Raw genomic sequence first — 18,032 nt, 5'->3', positions numbered from 1 at the left:
ATGTAGGTGATATAATTGACCTTTTTGCTTTGATGCAAACTTAGTTCAGGCTGTATGTGGTTTGAGTTACTACATTTTTTTTTTTTTAATTAATGATATTTGGGGGGGAAAATTTACTTTAAGGAACATTAAGCTGTATAGTGTCACATGTATTCAAGGTGTATGGAAACATTTTGGTTACACCAAATTAGTTATTTAAACATACACTTTTCTTGAAAATGTGAGAAGTTTTTCAAAACCATATGAAACCAAGAATACAAAGAATACATTTCTACAACTTGGAACAGTTTAAAACTGGATCTTTCCTTTTTGACCCAAACACATAACACTACCTTCAGCCAGGAAATCTTTTATTTTAATCACAAAATTATAAATAAAAAAAAGATAAAAACTTGATTGTTTTAAAAAGTATTTAAACAGTTCATCCGTTTACTCAATTTATGTAAACAGCTATAAATATGTACAAGGATCTTAAAAAAAGGAATGAAGCACATAAAGCACAGCAAGACTGATAGTACAGAAATAGCACTTGTGTTGTCCATCTGCATATGTTGGCTTCCCCAGAAACTGAATGTTGTTTAACATACAAGACCAGCAGATGGAATATAAAGGAAAAAATCAAATAGAGACAACAGAAAATTTACAGTCAAGAAATATGTACATGAAAGGCAGTGATGAATTGAAAAGCTATGAAAGTATCAATTAAATAAATTGTTCAGTTTTCCTGGTGACATATCCACGTATATATTCATCATAAAAGATGGCAGAACAACTGATTTGATCCACTCTTACTAGTTATTCACCACAATGGTTTGGCATTAACAAACAAACAAACCTGAGATGTAGCATATATCAACAAATGAACTGAATTAACTTTACCCGTATTATTGTTACCGTCACTAACCTTACAACTTTATCTGGTGTCACAGTCCTTGAAATATATTTACATTTTGCAAGCAACCGCTCCAGCCTTTAGTACAACAAAAACGCACATCTATATATCAATCTATAAAATACATCATAGAACACATTTCTTTGCCAAATATGAACTTAATACATATCAATAAATAGTTTTAAATAGAGGTTTTATTTTTTAAATCAACACATAGAAAGATTGTCCAATGAATTGTAATATTTTAGGAGAGATTGTCCCTTTTGAGATTGTCAAATTGAATTAACACTGACAATTCCTTTCATTAAACGTACGTTATTGCAGTGGTAAAATGTGATAAAGCACTTTTACCATTTTCTCAGATTGGTTTTGCAGTAGCTTGAGCACATGTATTACAAAAAGGCCATGATGGTGATCAGACTAGCCTTCATCTGAGAGCAGCTCTCGGGGTAACTGTTATTAAGAGTGTAAAGCCATGTTAAAGCATGACTACTTCATTCTCTGCCCTCCTCTTCTTTGGAACTCCAGAGGAATGAGAACCATCCTCTGTAGGTCTGTTTCTGGCTGTTCACTCTTTTGACATCCTAGAAACAACAAAACAATTTCACATAATTTAACAAAAATAGGATTTCACATATTTAAGGCCTCTAGCTGACAACCTATCAAATATAAATGCATTCAGTGTACCATATAGCTGGCTCACCCCTTTGTCAAGCCACGTGTCAAATTCATCACTCATTCTCCTCAGCTGTCGTCCGTACTTCTTTGCTTTCCACAGCGCAGCAGGAGCAGATTGAGAACGACCTCTGAATGGAAGTCCATCTCCGACTCCTCCATTCTCCTCCGCCGATGCTCCATCCTGGGGCTCTGCATCCTGCCAGCGGCTGACTGTATACACCTGAGACTCTGAATAGAGCCGCACACGCCCTGAAAAAGCATGTGATCACATGATAAGATCATTTTTTGTTCAATCTAGGTCAATATATGACGCATTTCCTGATACTTAATGGTGAGTGTGATAGCCTGAAGTTCTCACCTCGAGGAGAAATGTTTGGCAAGGTTTGATCCTGATGTTGTCCATGGTTCTTGATTGTCTCTTCCAGATGTGATTGCTTTTTGCCATCCAAGGCGCTGGAATCATCTTGATGGTCATGCAATGTGTTATCCATTGTGAGAGCTGGTGAACATTGAGTAGTAGGATATTAATATTGGAATTTCAAGGTGTTAAAACAATGAATTACCTAATACTTATTGTATTACATGAAGAACATTTAGTAACTCAATGATTAAACGAATTTCTTGACATTAAGATTAACATTCACTGGTTTTCTTAAATACATACCTGTGGATCTGGACGAATTCCAGAACAATAGATCTGAATGTGTTCGTCACACCGGGACTCAGTTGGTAGTGGCACTAGATGTTAATTCCGTTTTATCTCCGGTACGATTACGAGTAGCTTCTCCAGTTCTCAACATATATTGATTGCCTCATGGCATGTGACACACCCAAACAACAACAACAATAGCTGTACTTGCTACTTATATAAGTTTCATAATTCTAAGGTTAAGTCAAGCTCCTCTGAAAACGTCGTCGGCCAAAAATAATGGAAAAAATATCCCGTTTTTCGTGACATTTAGTCGGAGTGATTGTCTTCTCGCCCCAAGTAGTAGCGTGCCAAATTTCCAGTCCGGCTGTTGTTGTCGCTACAGTGTGTATGATGATCTCATTTCGGCTCCGATATTGTTGTTGTCCGTCGTCGTTTACAGTAGTGCTCCGCTCTAAGCCAATCAGACGGCGTTCGCCCTCTTTGATCAGCCAATCACAGCCCGCTGCTAGGGTGTTTTGGGCGCTCTCTGATGCAACGTCACTGTTGCGATAGGGGTTCGCGAGCCTTTGCTGTCCCATGACTTGTTTACCTCATACGCGCCCCAGTCTCGCGGAAGCGTGGGAAGATATCTATCGTGAGCTTGAGGACGCAGTCGCGAGAGAATTTGCAAAAGAAACGCACCGTTTAACTTTATTTGCATATAGTGCCATTAGAAAAAACTGAGTGATTTTACAGGTGCAGCTCTCAGTCCAATATCAGTCACGGGGAGTTTATGCCTTGCTCAAATGAAGAATAATTTATTATGGAGAGTTTTCGACGTATCTATGTTTGGCCTTTACGTTGAATGGTTTGCATACTGATATAATGCTAATAAAATTCGTAGCTAAGAGAACATATTTTGCTATTTCTGTTCAAGAACTGTGGTCATATATTGTGCATCATCTCAGTTCGAACTGTAGATGGCAGGAGAGACCTGTGTTGTTGAGTCATTGGAAGAAGTTGGTTATTTCTTTGCTTACATGACTCATGCCTGCAGAGCAACGAAATATATAGGTTATTTTACCTGTTACTGTGTAGATTACTGCAGATATTTTCATATAATTTTTGCTAGGTCTACAACACAGCATGTCTGTTCTTTGTACATGCAGTTCTCCTTTTCAAATGTGTAAAAACTATATGTAATTTAGCCATACCAACTGAATTTAGAGATGCAACCATTGCACTAAACTTGAAAAAAAAAGAAAAAGATAATGTTGTGCTGGTAAAGAATTAGATAGAAACATAGTTCCTCATTGACAGCATCATGGAGACACACGGGTACAGCAGAGTAAATAAAAGGTCCTTCCACTGATTATTTTATTGTTTATACTGTTAGGTTTTTTCATTGTTGTGACCCTGCTGTAGAAATAATAAAATACAACCATCTTAAACCAGGTTTGCTGGCCTTAGGAGACCAAGTGTAGCGTTAGTTCTGGCAGGTCACGTTAGCCAGGCTCGCATCAGCTGACTTTCCGCTGATCCACGTCTACCTATAGGAATACGACGCCTATCACTGTATACATATTTAAGCTCCTTCAGTATTATCAGCCGCTATCGCGTTTCTCAGGAGCTGATTACCCTTCTCCATCCCCAGCTCCTCCTCTCGTCAAGTCAGGATTTGGTATTCTAATTCCCCTTTGAATCAGACTAAATTCTTGAATTATGTTGTAAATTAAAATGTTGACATTAATGATATCTGCGATACATTCATATTGGTTCTGTTTACCCTAAGGGGGGTCATTGCTGCTCTCCCTGCTCTTATCCATGCTAGGCTGCATGGATACACAGCGAGTTCTTGCCCAGAACAGAACCTTACTGCCAATCCTTGTATGCTTATGGTCAATCGTATTTGACGAGAGTGGTCCTGACAGAACTGGCCATTCTGTTCAATTGGTGGCTTCAAAAGTTCTAAAATCAGCCAAGAGGGGGGTTGAGAGACTGTCTAAGACCAGCAAACCAGTTTAGGCTGGTTTAAAGGGATAGTTCACCCAAAATTTAAAATTAGACCATGATTGACTCACCCTGAAGTCATCCTAGGTGTATTTGACATTCACGTTGTGCGACAAGTTCAAGTGTTACTCTTTTGGCGTAAATTGATGCGTATGGCCGTCTCCTGGAAGCTAGTTTTTTTAGTCGATAAAGTTTTAAATATGGATATTTTTCTTACAAGAACCCATCGCTTCGCTTAAGAAGACCTTTATTAACCCCCCAGATCCATGTTGAGCACTCTAAACATGAATAGATGCGCTTTAATGGACTTCCAAAGACAAACAGCCATTCACTCTCATTATCAAGCCTCGAAGAGCCAAGACATTTTTTAATATAACTCCGATTGTATTCGTCTGAAAGAAGAATGTCATATACACCTAGGATGGCTTCAGTGTGAGAAAATCATGGGCTAATTTTAATTTTTGGGTCAACTATCCCTTTAAAATGTTTTTGGTGGGCCCTTCAACAGGCCAATATTGGTGCACAACCAAGAGGGACTTTGCCTTCAGATGACTGGGTTTTCTATTAAGGAGTAGGCCTGGTTCTTCATCCTAATCATTCTTTAATATAGAGAGGATATTTTTCCATAAAACATTATGAATTGAAAATAACATTGAGAAAATGTACTAGATGCTAACTTTTTATTACACCTGACGAGATTCAATAAAACTGCTGTTCACCTTTGAACCGCTATTATTGTTTGCTAAGTGTCATTCATTATTGAATCACGTGTCATCAGTAGAGGGGTCAGAGGGTAGCCTACAGCGTTGATTCAAATTAAATGAAGCCCCTCTGATATGCACGTGTTTTTACATTCTAGCCAAGATAATTAGCATATCTAATATGTCTGTCTGTGCTACATCGGTGTCAATTTGATGAATTATCGTCCGGTGTTGGCTCGCCATGCCTGCCAGCGACACTCTGGCAAACCTGCACGCGCTGTGTAGGAAAATGTCACCTCCCCTCTTTCTGCAGTCCACGCGCTGCTGAAAAAAAGACCGCTTTTCGCTTTTCTGCAGAAAACCATACGCAGAATTCCATTGCCATATTACCTTTTCCAACAAACTCCGCCCGTCTCCTCCATCCTCATGGCGATGCTGATGCTGATGCGAGCGAATAGTTAACATCTTCTCATTCACTCCCTCTGGCGCCACACGTCCATGTGCGGCTCTGATCATTCTTCTCTTTTTCTCTCTCGCTTTCCCCCCATATGTAAAATATAGTCTTCGCTTTTTTAAAAAACCCTATTTTTTAGAAGTCTTTTTATTTTTTACTCCTAAAATGCCATTGCTGGAAGCATGCGTTTGATCTTTTTCTATTGTGTTTGGAATTATGTGAATGGGCTGCAGTTGGTGGTCGAATATCTTTCGTCGATCACTTTTTAATTCGAATTGAGCGTCTCATCTTGAACGTAGTTCCTCGATTCTACAACTTGACTGGATTGTGCATGTTTATGTTAGTTGTTTGTAGCCTATTGTTTGAACTGTCAAATCAAGAAGAGCACCGCTCTACAGCGCGCGCGCATCACCGCTGGTCCATGGAGACATGAGTCGCGCGCACCGAGCTCATTCACTGTGAATTAAACCGAACTACAGCAAGTCAACTACGAGTGTCCACCGGAATCCACACACCGTCTTTGTAAGTACGAATTTACTCACCACACCACATTACAATGCAACTAATACTCTGTAGGTTTAATACACAAAGAAAGCGAACTGATTGCAACAAATGAGTAATAAACGTGCATCCTCCACCATGTTGTCAGGTTACTTGATGTCAGAATGAAATAGACGATTCTATGAAACGAAACTCCCACGTTTAAATATCTCATATTTATTCAAGACTACATAGACATTTCCAATTCCAACCTGCGTATTTTTTTTTTCAGGTACAAAGTTGCGTGTCATATTTCACAGCCCATACAGGAGCTACCCAACAAAATGAACCTCTGTTAACGTACATTTGTCTGTCAGAGCAGGTAAGATTGACTTTTCTCATGTACTAAACTGGTTCAATTGAGTTACTATTATCTGCGTAGAACATAGTTTTCATACTGGCTGTGAATACTTAGCAGGCACAGTTCTCATGGAAACGCTCTCCGACTCTCACTACAGAGGCAGCCCACCTGTTTCAGATAAACATAGAATATGATATGCCAGTATGCTGTGGTATGTAGGGAAGCCCTCAGCTCCCACATGCATTGACTGAGATCAAAAAATTATATACCCATGTGGGGTAGAAATGAGACATATAAATGTATGTCCCCCCCCCCTCTACAATGGTCAGGTTTATTTATCTCCCATAGTGTTTAAGTGATGAGTAAGAAACCTCTGGCTGGTTTTGGAATGTTTTTCCTCTTTTTTTGTACATCAGTGTGCTGTTTTTTTGTTTTGAAGTATTCAACTTAAAGGGATAATTCACTCAAAAATGAAAACTCTGTCATCTTTTACTTATCCTCATATTGTTTCAAACCTCTATGATTTTCTTTCTTCTGCAGAACAGAGATAAAAGATATGTTAGTTTTTTTTACTCCATTGACTTTCATTGAATGGACAAAAACATTCTTCAAAATTTCTTGTTTTGTGTTCAGAATGAAGAAAGTCATGCAAGTTTTGGTTAGTAAATGATGACAGTATTTTTATTTTTGGGTGAAGTATCCTTTTTACATAGAAGCTAATATAACAGATGGTCATTTTGACAAACAGAGGATTTGATACACATTTGATAGACCTGCTTTTATGACACACAAAATGCCATTACGTTCTCATAAGGGAAATCAATTATGCCTTTAATTTCCTTTGTTATATAATTATACTGCAACAAAACAGACTGAAGGCAAATGATACTCCTGCAGCTTGTGTTTCAGATCAGTTCTGTCCCTTTTTTTTACTTGATGTGAAATAGTCTGAAATATGTATTTTGTGCCAGAATCTTAGTGTGTCAATAGCAATGCCTGTGGTACAAACATCATGCGATCATTACAGCTATATATATCATGGTTTTTTTTTTGCTGAAGGCTTGATTTAGCTTCAGTCTGGTCTGGCTGAATCTCATAGTTGTAAACCGCTATGTGTTCTCCTGTTGTAGCTCTTGGTTTCAATGGCATTATTTCCTTTCCCCTAATGCCTGGAACCATTACTCACAGCTTGAGCTAATCTTAATGTTTCTGGCAAACTGAAAATAATCCTACTCTTGCTAAAGGCGGAATTCAGAAAGTGGTTTGTTTCCACTGCTGCTGCTCCTTTCATTATGTGGCGTTTCTGAATATTTGTACATCCTTTTGCTCTGAAAGCTCCGGGAGACGTGAATTATGTTGGCCAAGGTTTTAAAACCCGTTTTTGTTGCAAGCATGAGTTTCCATTAGATTGTAAAGCCTGCAAGTCTGTCCAGAGAGCTCCATATGTAGCACAAGAATTATGTGTATAACTGTCTGCAAGAAAATTGGATGTTTAAACCTTTTTTTTTTGTGCAGGCTTAAAGTTCTGTTCTAAATCTGAGGTTCTTTTGGTGCACTTGTGTTTATGTCTACCGGTCGTCTAGGTTTTATCCCTTAGTATCACCCTCCTCATTGAGAATCCAAAGCCTCCAAATGGCGTTCTCCTCGCTTCCACTTGCAGCTGAACCACCATTATTAAAGTTTAGCTAGGGGCCCATCACTAAAGCCTTCATATTTCATCCCCAGTCCACAACTAGTCTGCCCTTACAAATGATTAGCACTGTAGTATCCAGCCAAGTGAACCATTAAAATATCTTGCCCTTCTCATGTCTATGCGCAATTGAGGTAAACAAGCCCTGTCAAGCTGTGTTATAGATACTATAATATAAATATTATATTATATAAATATAAATATTAGATATTGTTGTCTGTAGCTTTTTCCTCAGTCCTTTTAGAGCAGGAGTGTCCAATCCTGCTCCTGGATGGCCACTGTTCTGCAGAGTTTAGTTACAACCCCAATAGAGTGCCGAAGTTATGACGTCACTTTGTAGGACAACTCGGAAGTTAGCGGCGCATGGGTTCCCTCGATCGAAAAGCTATGCATTTTCCCCATAGACTTTTGGAAAATCGCAAAAAATAAGATCTGTGTTCAACAAAGAGTTGTGACCCTTACACGTTTTGTCTATCAAGATAATATTTACAAGTTAATCCAAAATGTATACATTTTTAAGCCTATATAAAGTTTTAAAAACCAAAAGCAGACACAATAAAGTTAAAAAAAAACACAAGGAGGTTATAACTGGTGTGTTTTATGTCATAGATCAAAACGTGAAAATATTTAGAGGCTTTGTTAACCACAGACCTTATATCAGGCGATTTAGCAAAAACCCATTCAAAAAACCCATAGACTTTAGGGCGAGGGAACCGGAAGTGCTAAAATGCTAACTCACATCCGCGTTTTGGCCTACAAAGTTACGTCATAACTTCGGCACTCTATTAAATACACCTGAACCAGCTAATCAAGAGCTGTGTCTGAAATCACACCCTATACCTTCATTCACTATTCTTTACATTAGTCCACTATTATATTTGAGGGAGTGAATAAAAACGAGTGAGTGAATCCGGACACTGTGTGTGCCAGAAGGGCTGCCGCATTTGCATAGTTTGTGCTTGCTGTTTAATAATTATTTGAAACTTTGCAAACTGGCAGATGCAGTCATGGAAACTATGTATAAACCTTAATTAAACAATTCAATAATCAATTAAAAAGGAATTTATACTGTATGGTATTATGCATTGGACCAGTGGTTTGGAAAATAGATGGATGAATGATTCAGCTGCGGCCACCATCTTCTGGTCAGACACGTAATTCATTCGGTGCTCGACTCTCACAGTGCATTATAGGTATTCTCTAGCCCGTTGAGCGTTCATTGGTTGTACACTCGTTATTGCATTGCATTGTGAGATTGAATGATTGTACTCGATAATGTCCACTATGTTTTCGGACACCATTACAAATGACTGTGCAATCAAATAGTGCCCTATTTAAGGGTATAGGGAGCGATTTTGGACACAGCTCTAGAAACTTCCAGGGCAAGCTGGAGCTAAACTCTGCAGGACAGTGGCCCTCCAGGAGCAGGTTTGGACACCTCTGTTTACACCTGGTATTAAAGGTTTAGTTCAACCAAAAATTAAAATTCTGTCATTAATTACTCACCCTCATGTTGTTCAAAACCCATAAGAACTTTGTTCATCTTCGTGGCACAAATTAAGATATTTTTGAAGAAATCGGAGAGCTCTCTGACCCCTCCATAGACTGCAATTTAATTACCACTTTCAAGGCCCAGAAAGGTAGTAAAGAAATCGTTAAAATGGTCCTTGTGACTACAGTGGTTCAACCTTAATTTTATGAAGCGACGAGAAAACTTTCGACCACTTCCAGAGGTAGTCAAAAACACATTTGACCGGATTGCTATTTTGGTGTAGACGCTTATTTTTTTTATTTTGGTGAACGCGTTCAAACAGCCGCAAAAGACCGCCTCTCCTCCGCCTACTGACTTAATGCGTAAATATCATGGGAAACGCACTAGCCAGATGGCATTTAAACATTGTCGACTGAAGACCCAAGTTTAGTTTGAAGATGAAAAACGTACCAAGCACAATGTTCTCTCACCATTCCTGATTTCGGCTTGGTCATGAGGCTGTCAGAGCAGAAATGAAAGCTGCTGCTCTCCATATGTTCTTCCGTCATCTCCTGGCGCGTTCATATATAAATTGCGTGAGGTAATTTTGTGAATTAGATCTAAAAATCTGAAAAAGCCCATACATTTACCCCCCATAGGCCCTCCCCTCGAATAAATCAGGATTTCTTCGACAGAAGAAGTGGTTGAAGTGACAGAAGTGGTTGAAAGTGGACAATATTAAAACACCAGGTGTAAACAAGGATGGTCTCCCTCGTCTTCTTGTGACCCGATCGATCAAAACAAAAATCTTAATACCAGGTGTAAACAGGGCCTTAGAGTGAGAATCATTTGTTTGCCTAAAATCAGTATAAAATGTAGTGAGCTACATCACAAGGGGACTATGCTAGATACAGGTGTAAATGTGTTTTAAAATGTTTTGAGCTTGTTCATTTTGACCATTTCCAGTCAAAAAAGCATTCAACTTCCATAGCTTTCGTAGAGTATAGTTTAACTTAAGAGTGCTTTTTTTACACACTTAAGTAATGTAATTTCATAATTACTTCTATTGTTTTTGAGATATGGATAAAGTGTTCTGCCAAATTTACTGATATGCATATATGGTAAACTAAAGTAAACTTAAATGTCATTTCAATCGAAACTTTTATGTTATTTAAATATATTCTCATTTACACATTTGTAATGTTGGAATTGTTGGAATGAAGTTGGAATTTAGTACATTTAAAAGTATATTAGTATATTAGTACATTTAAAATATATTAACTTTAATGTAATATCGAATAACGCTACAGTTAAATTATAATCAAGTACTTTACATGAGCTTTAGTATGTTAGTCAACACATCAAAAGAGGCACTTCTTTAAAGCATGACAAGATTAATGCATACTGATTCAAGTTTAAAGTAAACCGTTTCATTTGACATTATTACAAAGCTCTCTTAATACAAAGTTGCATAATTAAGATGGTTATCTTTTGGAACAACATTCACATCACGTGCCTACGATGCCCTAAAATAATTTCTCTGTAGCCATATTACCTCACCGGGTTATTTGGCCATATGGCAGGTTGATTACGGAGTTGTGCGTCCCTTCCAATGAATGCATAATATGTTACTTTCACTATTCAGGAATGCCTCTTCATAGCAAGACTCATGCCATGATCAAAAGAAACGTCTGAAGACCCCATAGAAGGAGTTGATACCAAAGAAGCTACAAAAAGTAAAAACATTGCTAAGCATCTGTCTCCAGTTAGAAAATGTGTACCTGAAGATTACAGAACACCATTCACATAGTAAAATTACTACAGCAACAATCCTCAAAGAGGTTGCAAAAAACAATATGGCAAGAATGAATGAGTACACCCATGTTTCTGCTCAGATTGTATACATCTTTCACCTTTGTTAAAGAAAGAAGGAGCTGCATTGGACACAGGGAGGTAACTTGGGACAAAAATCAAGGAGAAATCCACAGCTCTCCTAAAGAACACTCTTGCCTGTCCTAAATTTGCCAAAATGTTTGGCAAAAGCAAAATACTTCCAACAAAAGCACCTCGTCACATTACATTGGCTGAACCAAATGGGACTTCTAGCTTTAAGATTCGGGCAGCATGTAATTAGGAAATTTATTTAAAACTGGGAATAACAGGGAGTCTGTTAATGCCGAGAAACTTGAACCACAGAAAGTGGATTAGGCGTATATAAGGTTTAAATTAAAGCTGAAGTGTATAATTTCTACTCCGCTAATTGGACAAAAAAAATATATATTCCCTGTCTTTTATTGTTCACCAAACAGGTAGTCCCATCCTAAACTTGCACCCATGGACCAATCAGGGCTTTCAAGAAAACAGATTGCAACTCTGTTTGGTGCATAAATTACACACTTCACTACATTGTTCAACTCACATTTTAGAATAAATGAATGTAGGTCTACTACTAATTATTAAAGGCATATTTATTTATGTATTTATTTATTTTTTACATATTTTATTTTAATACAGGTACATTATACATTTATCTACTTTATATGCATGCTAATACTTTACAGAAAGCTACATTATATAAATAAAATATAATGCAACATCATTTTATATTATATATTTATATTAATGTATATGCTTTTTCTCACCAGCTGTTTTATATTTATTATATATTTTATTTTTAATATATATTTATATACTTAATATTAAATAAATAATATAATATAATTCAAGAATTTTTATTTAAATTAATTTAAATGCTCATATCACCTCTGTAGTTGGTTGTAATGGTGTTTATATATTCCCATCAAATTGGTGATATGATCAGCCTTATACAATATATATCAAGACCTCCATTACTATTAATAATTGCTGTTTGTAAGTGTCTCTGCTAATGTAGCCAGATAATTGTGGATGTGAGTAAAATGCCTTTGATCTACCTCTTTGTTTTCAAGGTGCCAGCCCTCATCCAGGAACTTCAATTTAGATTTAATATCAGCACGCTGTTTTGCTTGTAGCATTTGTGACGCAGGGAATGGGGTTTGTAGGGTGTCTCTGCAAAGACACTGATGATAACTTCTCATAGGTTTCTGCTAACTATTTGCATTTTGAAGTTGCTTCATGAGGCTTATCCTCTCTCTATCCTTTCTCTCCTGCTTCCCCTTTTCCTTCCTTCCTTCCCTCATTCTGTTTATAATCATGATTCTGAATGCATCTTTTAAGCAAACCTACTTTCGGTTGCTTGACTGTGACGTTTGTGTTTGTACATCATGTAGCCTAATGAATGCTAAAACTGGGTAATTAAATAATAATATTGATCAAATACAGTTTGACTCATTGGGACTTTGGGAGTTACCCAAAACAAACATTCCAGAGAGCACTCCTATAATTGTGGACTAGTTATTGTGCCCCATGCATCAAAGACTCACTAGCCAATTGGATTTTACAAATACAATCAAATACATGACTTTCTTTTTGCTCCTCTAGTGTTAACACTATTTATATCTACTGCATTTGCCCTTTTATTATTCAGCTTTTAGAGTCTTTAAATACCTTAATAACCTGTTATATTCATGCTGGCCAGTTTTACAGCCATAATTTCATTAAATGGTAAAAATAAATATTCCTGTATGGTTAGAATAGTTGTTTTTACAGTTACACGCATATTACAAAGTATTATATACAATATGCTTTGCAATATGCGACAATGGCAAATTGTAAGAAGATCTGGTGCTGTAGTCGCTGTCCGGGGTTCTGAATCTACATTAAAAGGTTTCTTCAACCACAAATGAAAATTCTCTCAATAATTACTCACCCTTATGTTGATCCAAACCCGTAAGACTTTTGTTCATCTTCGGAACACAAATGAAGATCTTTTTAATGAAATTTGAGAACTTTTGAAAAGTAGGCCAGAAAGCTCCCATATTTCATTAAAAAGATCTTAATTTTCTGTTCCGAAGATGAACGAATGTCTTACGGGTTTGGAACAACATGAAGGTGAGAAATTAATGACAGAATTTCTGTGTGAACTAATCCTTTAAAATGGTGAAATGATTCGGAAACAATTCTCGTTAGAATTAGTTTATGTTGCTCAAGAGTAAAAACAAGTTTTTCAAAGGAAATTCTTCCAGATTTGCCAATGTTTTGGGTTTGCTCTTCTGTATTGAAGGTTGTGTTAGGTTATTTGGTCTCAAAGCTTTTTGGGGCTTTGTGTAACTGTTACAACAGGCTGATGGGGATCAGATGAATGATAGGTAAATACCTCATATGAGACACGTCAGTCAAAATACTGGCTGCAAACCCTGGATTTTACACTGGGTCGTAGGAACAAGGGAATTGAGGAGCTCAATGATTCCTACCTCCAGATTAATGAGTGCAAATTAAATCTGAATTCTTCAAAGAATATGCACTGTGATATTGTTTTCTATCACTTCATTTTCATTCTATCCTCCCCTTTCCGGATGGAATACGGGGCTTTTGTGCTCCCCTGTCTATTCCACAGCATGAATGTAAATTAGGAGGTGGAACAGGTTTTGCACCCTTTTTCTTTTCCTCTTTCATGGACAGTGGTGCTGGAATTATTGGAAAATTTTCACACTTGACTTGACAACTTCAGTGAGTTTTTAACAGTTTACTCACAGTTCCTGATAACCACTTTTATCTTTTATTTAAAAGACTTTTCGTCTTTTATTTAGAAACGATTTGTTTTGGACAAACTCTGTCCAGTGTAGATGTGCATGTTTTAAAAAATTAATAAAAACACCACTGGTGTGAAATCAGATTCTAAATCCCCTAAAAAATCCCCACCACTAATGCACAGACTGACTGTCTGTCTGGAACAAACAGACAAACGGCATCATACAAACAGTGAAAAGTCCCAGTGCTGCTGGACTAAATATCACACCCCCTGACCAATCAAATTTGAGAACTGTTGTATATAAAACAAATCACTACAGATGAGAAAATGCCAGTCTGTCTTAACACATTAGCAAATTCTTCCTGACTACAACGTATCTGAAAATAGAGCCAGTCGAAATGCTTGGCCATGTGTAAATGAGCTCATACTGGCTCTAGTGATGTGTAATTGCACAATTAAACTAATACACTAAAAGAAAAAAAAGTGAACCAGATCCAGACTGTGATTGTTATCATCGGGACATTCGGAAGCAAACGGTGGCATGTCGTTCTATGTATGCGTATGTGTATGAATGATTGATTGTGAATGGAGAGAGGGTCGCCTTGTGGGGTCTTGTGGGTATACAGCCACATCTACACTGTCACACCATGAGACAAGCAGAGAGGGTGCCTGGGGCAAATGTCACTATGTGGAAAGGAGCTAAGACTGGAGGAATAAAGAGACACAGGCATTATTTTTGGCTGGCAAGTGCCATATGTTGCCTTTTGAGGGTCCACAGTAGGCGACCTTTCCAGAGTGCCCATGGTTGAAATGAGAAAGATGACAGGTGCAGGAAATTGGTTTTAACGAGAATGAAATATTCACCCAGCAGAAAATGGCATCCACAGGAACTGGCTCTGAGGCGATAGATTGGTCATGCAAGACCAACTTGAGGAAGACATTGATTTGCCAATGGCTCATCAATAGCAATAATACATGACAACATTGACCATTTATTGCGTTGTTGATGGATCTGTCTCTGAATACTGAATAGACTAAGGCAGACACGTCATTAAAGATCTTTCATCTGGCCCACCTTAACATTTAACGCGTTTCGCCTGAAGGGGTTGAAGCTTGGCTGGTTAGCATTGGACCAGTTAGCCTCTGCTGTCAGATGCTATACACACCATCTGGACCCAAAATGCATCCTTTCCCATTGACTGACATTTGAAAGTAGCAAAATAAGCATATAAATCACAGATATGTCTTCCTTTTATTTCAAGGGCTGTTAAAATTGTTACATTCCCTTTTTTACATCGCTTTCACATCACAGTTTATTTTGTTTGGATTTTTATGTTATTATATTTATATTGTTTATTTTCTTAGTTTACTTCAGTTTTCACTTGATCATTGTTAGGTTCCTGAGATTTCAAGTTTCAGTTCATTTAGTTTTCATTGCAGTTTTTGAAAACGAAAATCGCACTGTGACGTCATTCTCCTGCGGCTCAGTCACATGACATTTACAGCTCAGGTGATTGGCTTAACAATGTCTGGTCATGTGCTCATGTGCAAAGATGGCAGATTGCATATCAGGCGTGTCTTCCCTAGCCACGCAGCTGTTACTGAGATAAATGACAACTGTAAAAAATGTCTTTCTCCAGGTAATTTAAGCCTCATTTGTCTCACCAATAGCAAACAGTTATGCTATAAAGCATATTTGCTTTTAACCGCACTATACCATTAACCAAATATCTATACTGTTCCACACCGAGGTCCACCGTCAGTCATTCTCACAAACCCTACAGAGCTCCTGCTTACTCTGCTACAGCTCTGCTTATTATGTATTTAAAGCACTGGATGACTCCCTGCTGGTTTAGGCCCGTCGACTTCCCTCCTGTCAAAGCCACCAGGAGAGAGATAAATGCTTTATGGACAGCGAGAGGCTACTTGAACCACTGCGATCTGGATAAACCTGCAGCGCAAAAAGGTCCGCTCAGACATTTGTCGTGTTTATTTGACTGTCCATCGTTAAGATTACAGAGGGCGTGTGAGCAATGTTGCACGTTTCATGAATATTGATGCGTACGTGGACAGACGGGCGGCGTATCGAGAGAGCGCTACATGACAGTTGTTAATATGCATGGATATGTGGGAGGGAGAATCTTCATGTTTTTTTTGCAGTACACAGGAGGCTGACCCATTTAAATGGCAGATTCGACGCGTGTGGTACCTCACAATAGGGTGAGATAGCAAGAAAACGACTAGACTATGTCAAGGAAAAGGAAACGTGGGCACTGAGAAACTGATGAGATCTGTTTCCAGCAAACATATGGAGAATGATTGCATATGCTATAAAATTAGACTTCATAATATGCAAGGAGTGGTAGAGCTGTGGGGTTTGCATGATTATGTAAATGTTGTGTGTTTTTGTGAGAATATGTGCACTTTTTGTCTTGTATAATCGTGTTATTTCATAATTACAGCCCTCTGTGCGTTTTTTAAGTGTTTGTATACTGAAGTTGTTTCTTTCATTAGCGCCATAAGTTCCTTGACTGCACTGCCCACCCTCCCCCATCTCTGCCCTGCAGTATGAGAAGCTTCAAAGCTTGAGATTTCACTAAGATCTCTATCCATCTGTCTCACATTGTCACTTCCTCATTTTCTCTCTCTATCCTTTCTGCTTCCTCTTCTTTATGTCCTATTTTCCATTCTTCTCATCTCACTACACACCTCATTTAAAAAGCAACATGTTCTTTGATTATAGAGATGTTCGTAGAATGAAAGAAGGTGGTGTTTGAATCAGTCCACAGACAGTCAATGAATCTCTGTGTGAAGTGATGCTTATGAAGTAGCAACATTCTTAACCAAATGACTCAACTGGATTAATTTTTGCTAATCTTGCTCATTCAGTGTTTAAATTGAGAAACTGAACTGTCTTTCAGACTCTTTAAGATATATTTGTGACGGTTGTGAAGGAAGCATAAATCTTAACAGAAGCCATAATAGAAAAATTAAAACAGAAATTGAATTTTTTTTCTATCTGTCTGTATATCTATCTAACGGTCGGTCTGTCTATATGTTTATCTATCGGCCGATCTGTCGGTCAGTCAGTCTGTCTGTCAATATCTATCTATCTATCTATCTATCTATCTATCTATCTATCTATCTATCTATCTATCTATCATCGGGTGTTCGGTTGGCCTATTTATCTATAGAAAATTACAGTTACAAAACTTTATGAATTTCTTTGAATTTCAACTTCTACTTATATTAAAATTAAAATAAAATGTTCCTTCCCATTTGCAACCTTTCTAACTTTAATTAACAGGAATCGAACAGGAATTTAATCAATCTTTTTTTTATTGATATTGTTGATGTTACATAATTGTGCATTATTAGTTTCTACACTACAGGTTGCCTCCACAGATTTTTTCTTTATGAAATCCTGCTGTTAGCTTATGCCATTATTGTCCATAGGAGTCCTTCTCATTTTATCCTGAAGAGATAAGAAAGATTATGTGGGAATACAGGATGTCCACGTTCCGCCCTCAGCCAGTCGAACGAGCACTCGCTTAATGATGAAATGTGGCACCGGTGACATTAAAACATCCTTAGAAAAGACTGCCTTAATTTCCCGCCGGTTATGACATGCCCTGTTGAAGGAGCGTGAAAGGGCCTGCAACATAGAGGAGAAAAGGAACAGATGAAAGAGGAGAGCATGGAAATGAAAGACTATCACAGGCCTGATCGCGGAGTCACGGGAGGTAATGATGACGAACAAATGATGGTTGTGTTGTTAAACATCGAGCTGACCTGCTGCTTTTCTCAGTTTGTTTCCTAATTGGGTCTGGTGCGCTAGTGAGACACAGATTCCCCATGCTGTGGCCGTGTGTGTGTCATGCTCTCTCACACATCTCTGAAGTGCAACATGACCGCCTGCCACCACTGGCCCTAATTGATCATCATTGTTATGTCTTTGTTATGGCTGCACATACTGCCATTTGCGAATTTGGCATTTTAGAGAAAACACATTCTTTCTTAAGTATGTGGCTCTG

At 37.9% G+C, this 18,032-nt stretch overlaps 2 protein-coding genes across 2 annotated transcripts in view; one reads left to right on the top strand and one right to left on the bottom strand.

Moving 5' to 3' along the window:
- Nucleotides 1–333: 333 nt before the first annotated feature.
- Nucleotides 334–5,677, bottom strand: bada (BCL2 associated agonist of cell death a). The gene is made up of 4 exons (XM_077233306.1): nucleotides 2,235–5,677; nucleotides 1,929–2,069; nucleotides 1,596–1,819; nucleotides 334–1,476 (listed from the first exon to the last, which is right to left on the bottom strand). The coding sequence occupies exons 2-4, from the start codon at nucleotides 2,059–2,061 to the stop codon at nucleotides 1,387–1,389; spliced, it is 447 nt and encodes a 148-aa protein (XP_077089421.1). The 5' UTR covers nucleotides 2,062–2,069; nucleotides 2,235–5,677; the 3' UTR covers nucleotides 334–1,386.
- Nucleotides 5,369–18,032, top strand: part of slc8a4a (solute carrier family 8 member 4a) — a 71,082-nt gene continuing 58,418 nt past the window's right edge. The window contains exons 1-2 of the mRNA XM_077233302.1: nucleotides 5,369–5,888; nucleotides 6,139–6,228. The gene's annotated coding sequence lies outside the window, so the exon portion shown is untranslated. The remainder of the gene's footprint in view (nucleotides 5,889–6,138; nucleotides 6,229–18,032) is intronic.

The sequence above is a fragment of the Siphateles boraxobius genome, unplaced genomic scaffold (genome assembly GCF_051911475.1).
Source record: "Siphateles boraxobius isolate OS27281-9 unplaced genomic scaffold, OSU_SipBor_1 18, whole genome shotgun sequence".
NCBI lineage: Eukaryota > Metazoa > Chordata > Actinopteri > Cypriniformes > Leuciscidae > Siphateles > Siphateles boraxobius.
Note: the sequence above shows the minus strand (reverse complement) of the source record. Positions and strands in the feature narration are given on the sequence as shown.

Coding starts and splice junctions, on each gene's coding strand:
- bada (XM_077233306.1), bottom strand. CDS start 2,061: ATGGATAACACATTGCATGACCATCAAGATGATTCCAGCGCCTTGGAT. Junction 1,820..1,928: donor GCCAAACATTTCTCCTCGAG/GTGAGAACTTCA, acceptor ATGCTTTTTCAG/GGCGTGTGCGGCTCTATTCA. Junction 1,477..1,595: donor ACACGTGGCTTGACAAAGGG/GTGAGCCAGCTA, acceptor TGTTGTTTCTAG/GATGTCAAAAGAGTGAACAG.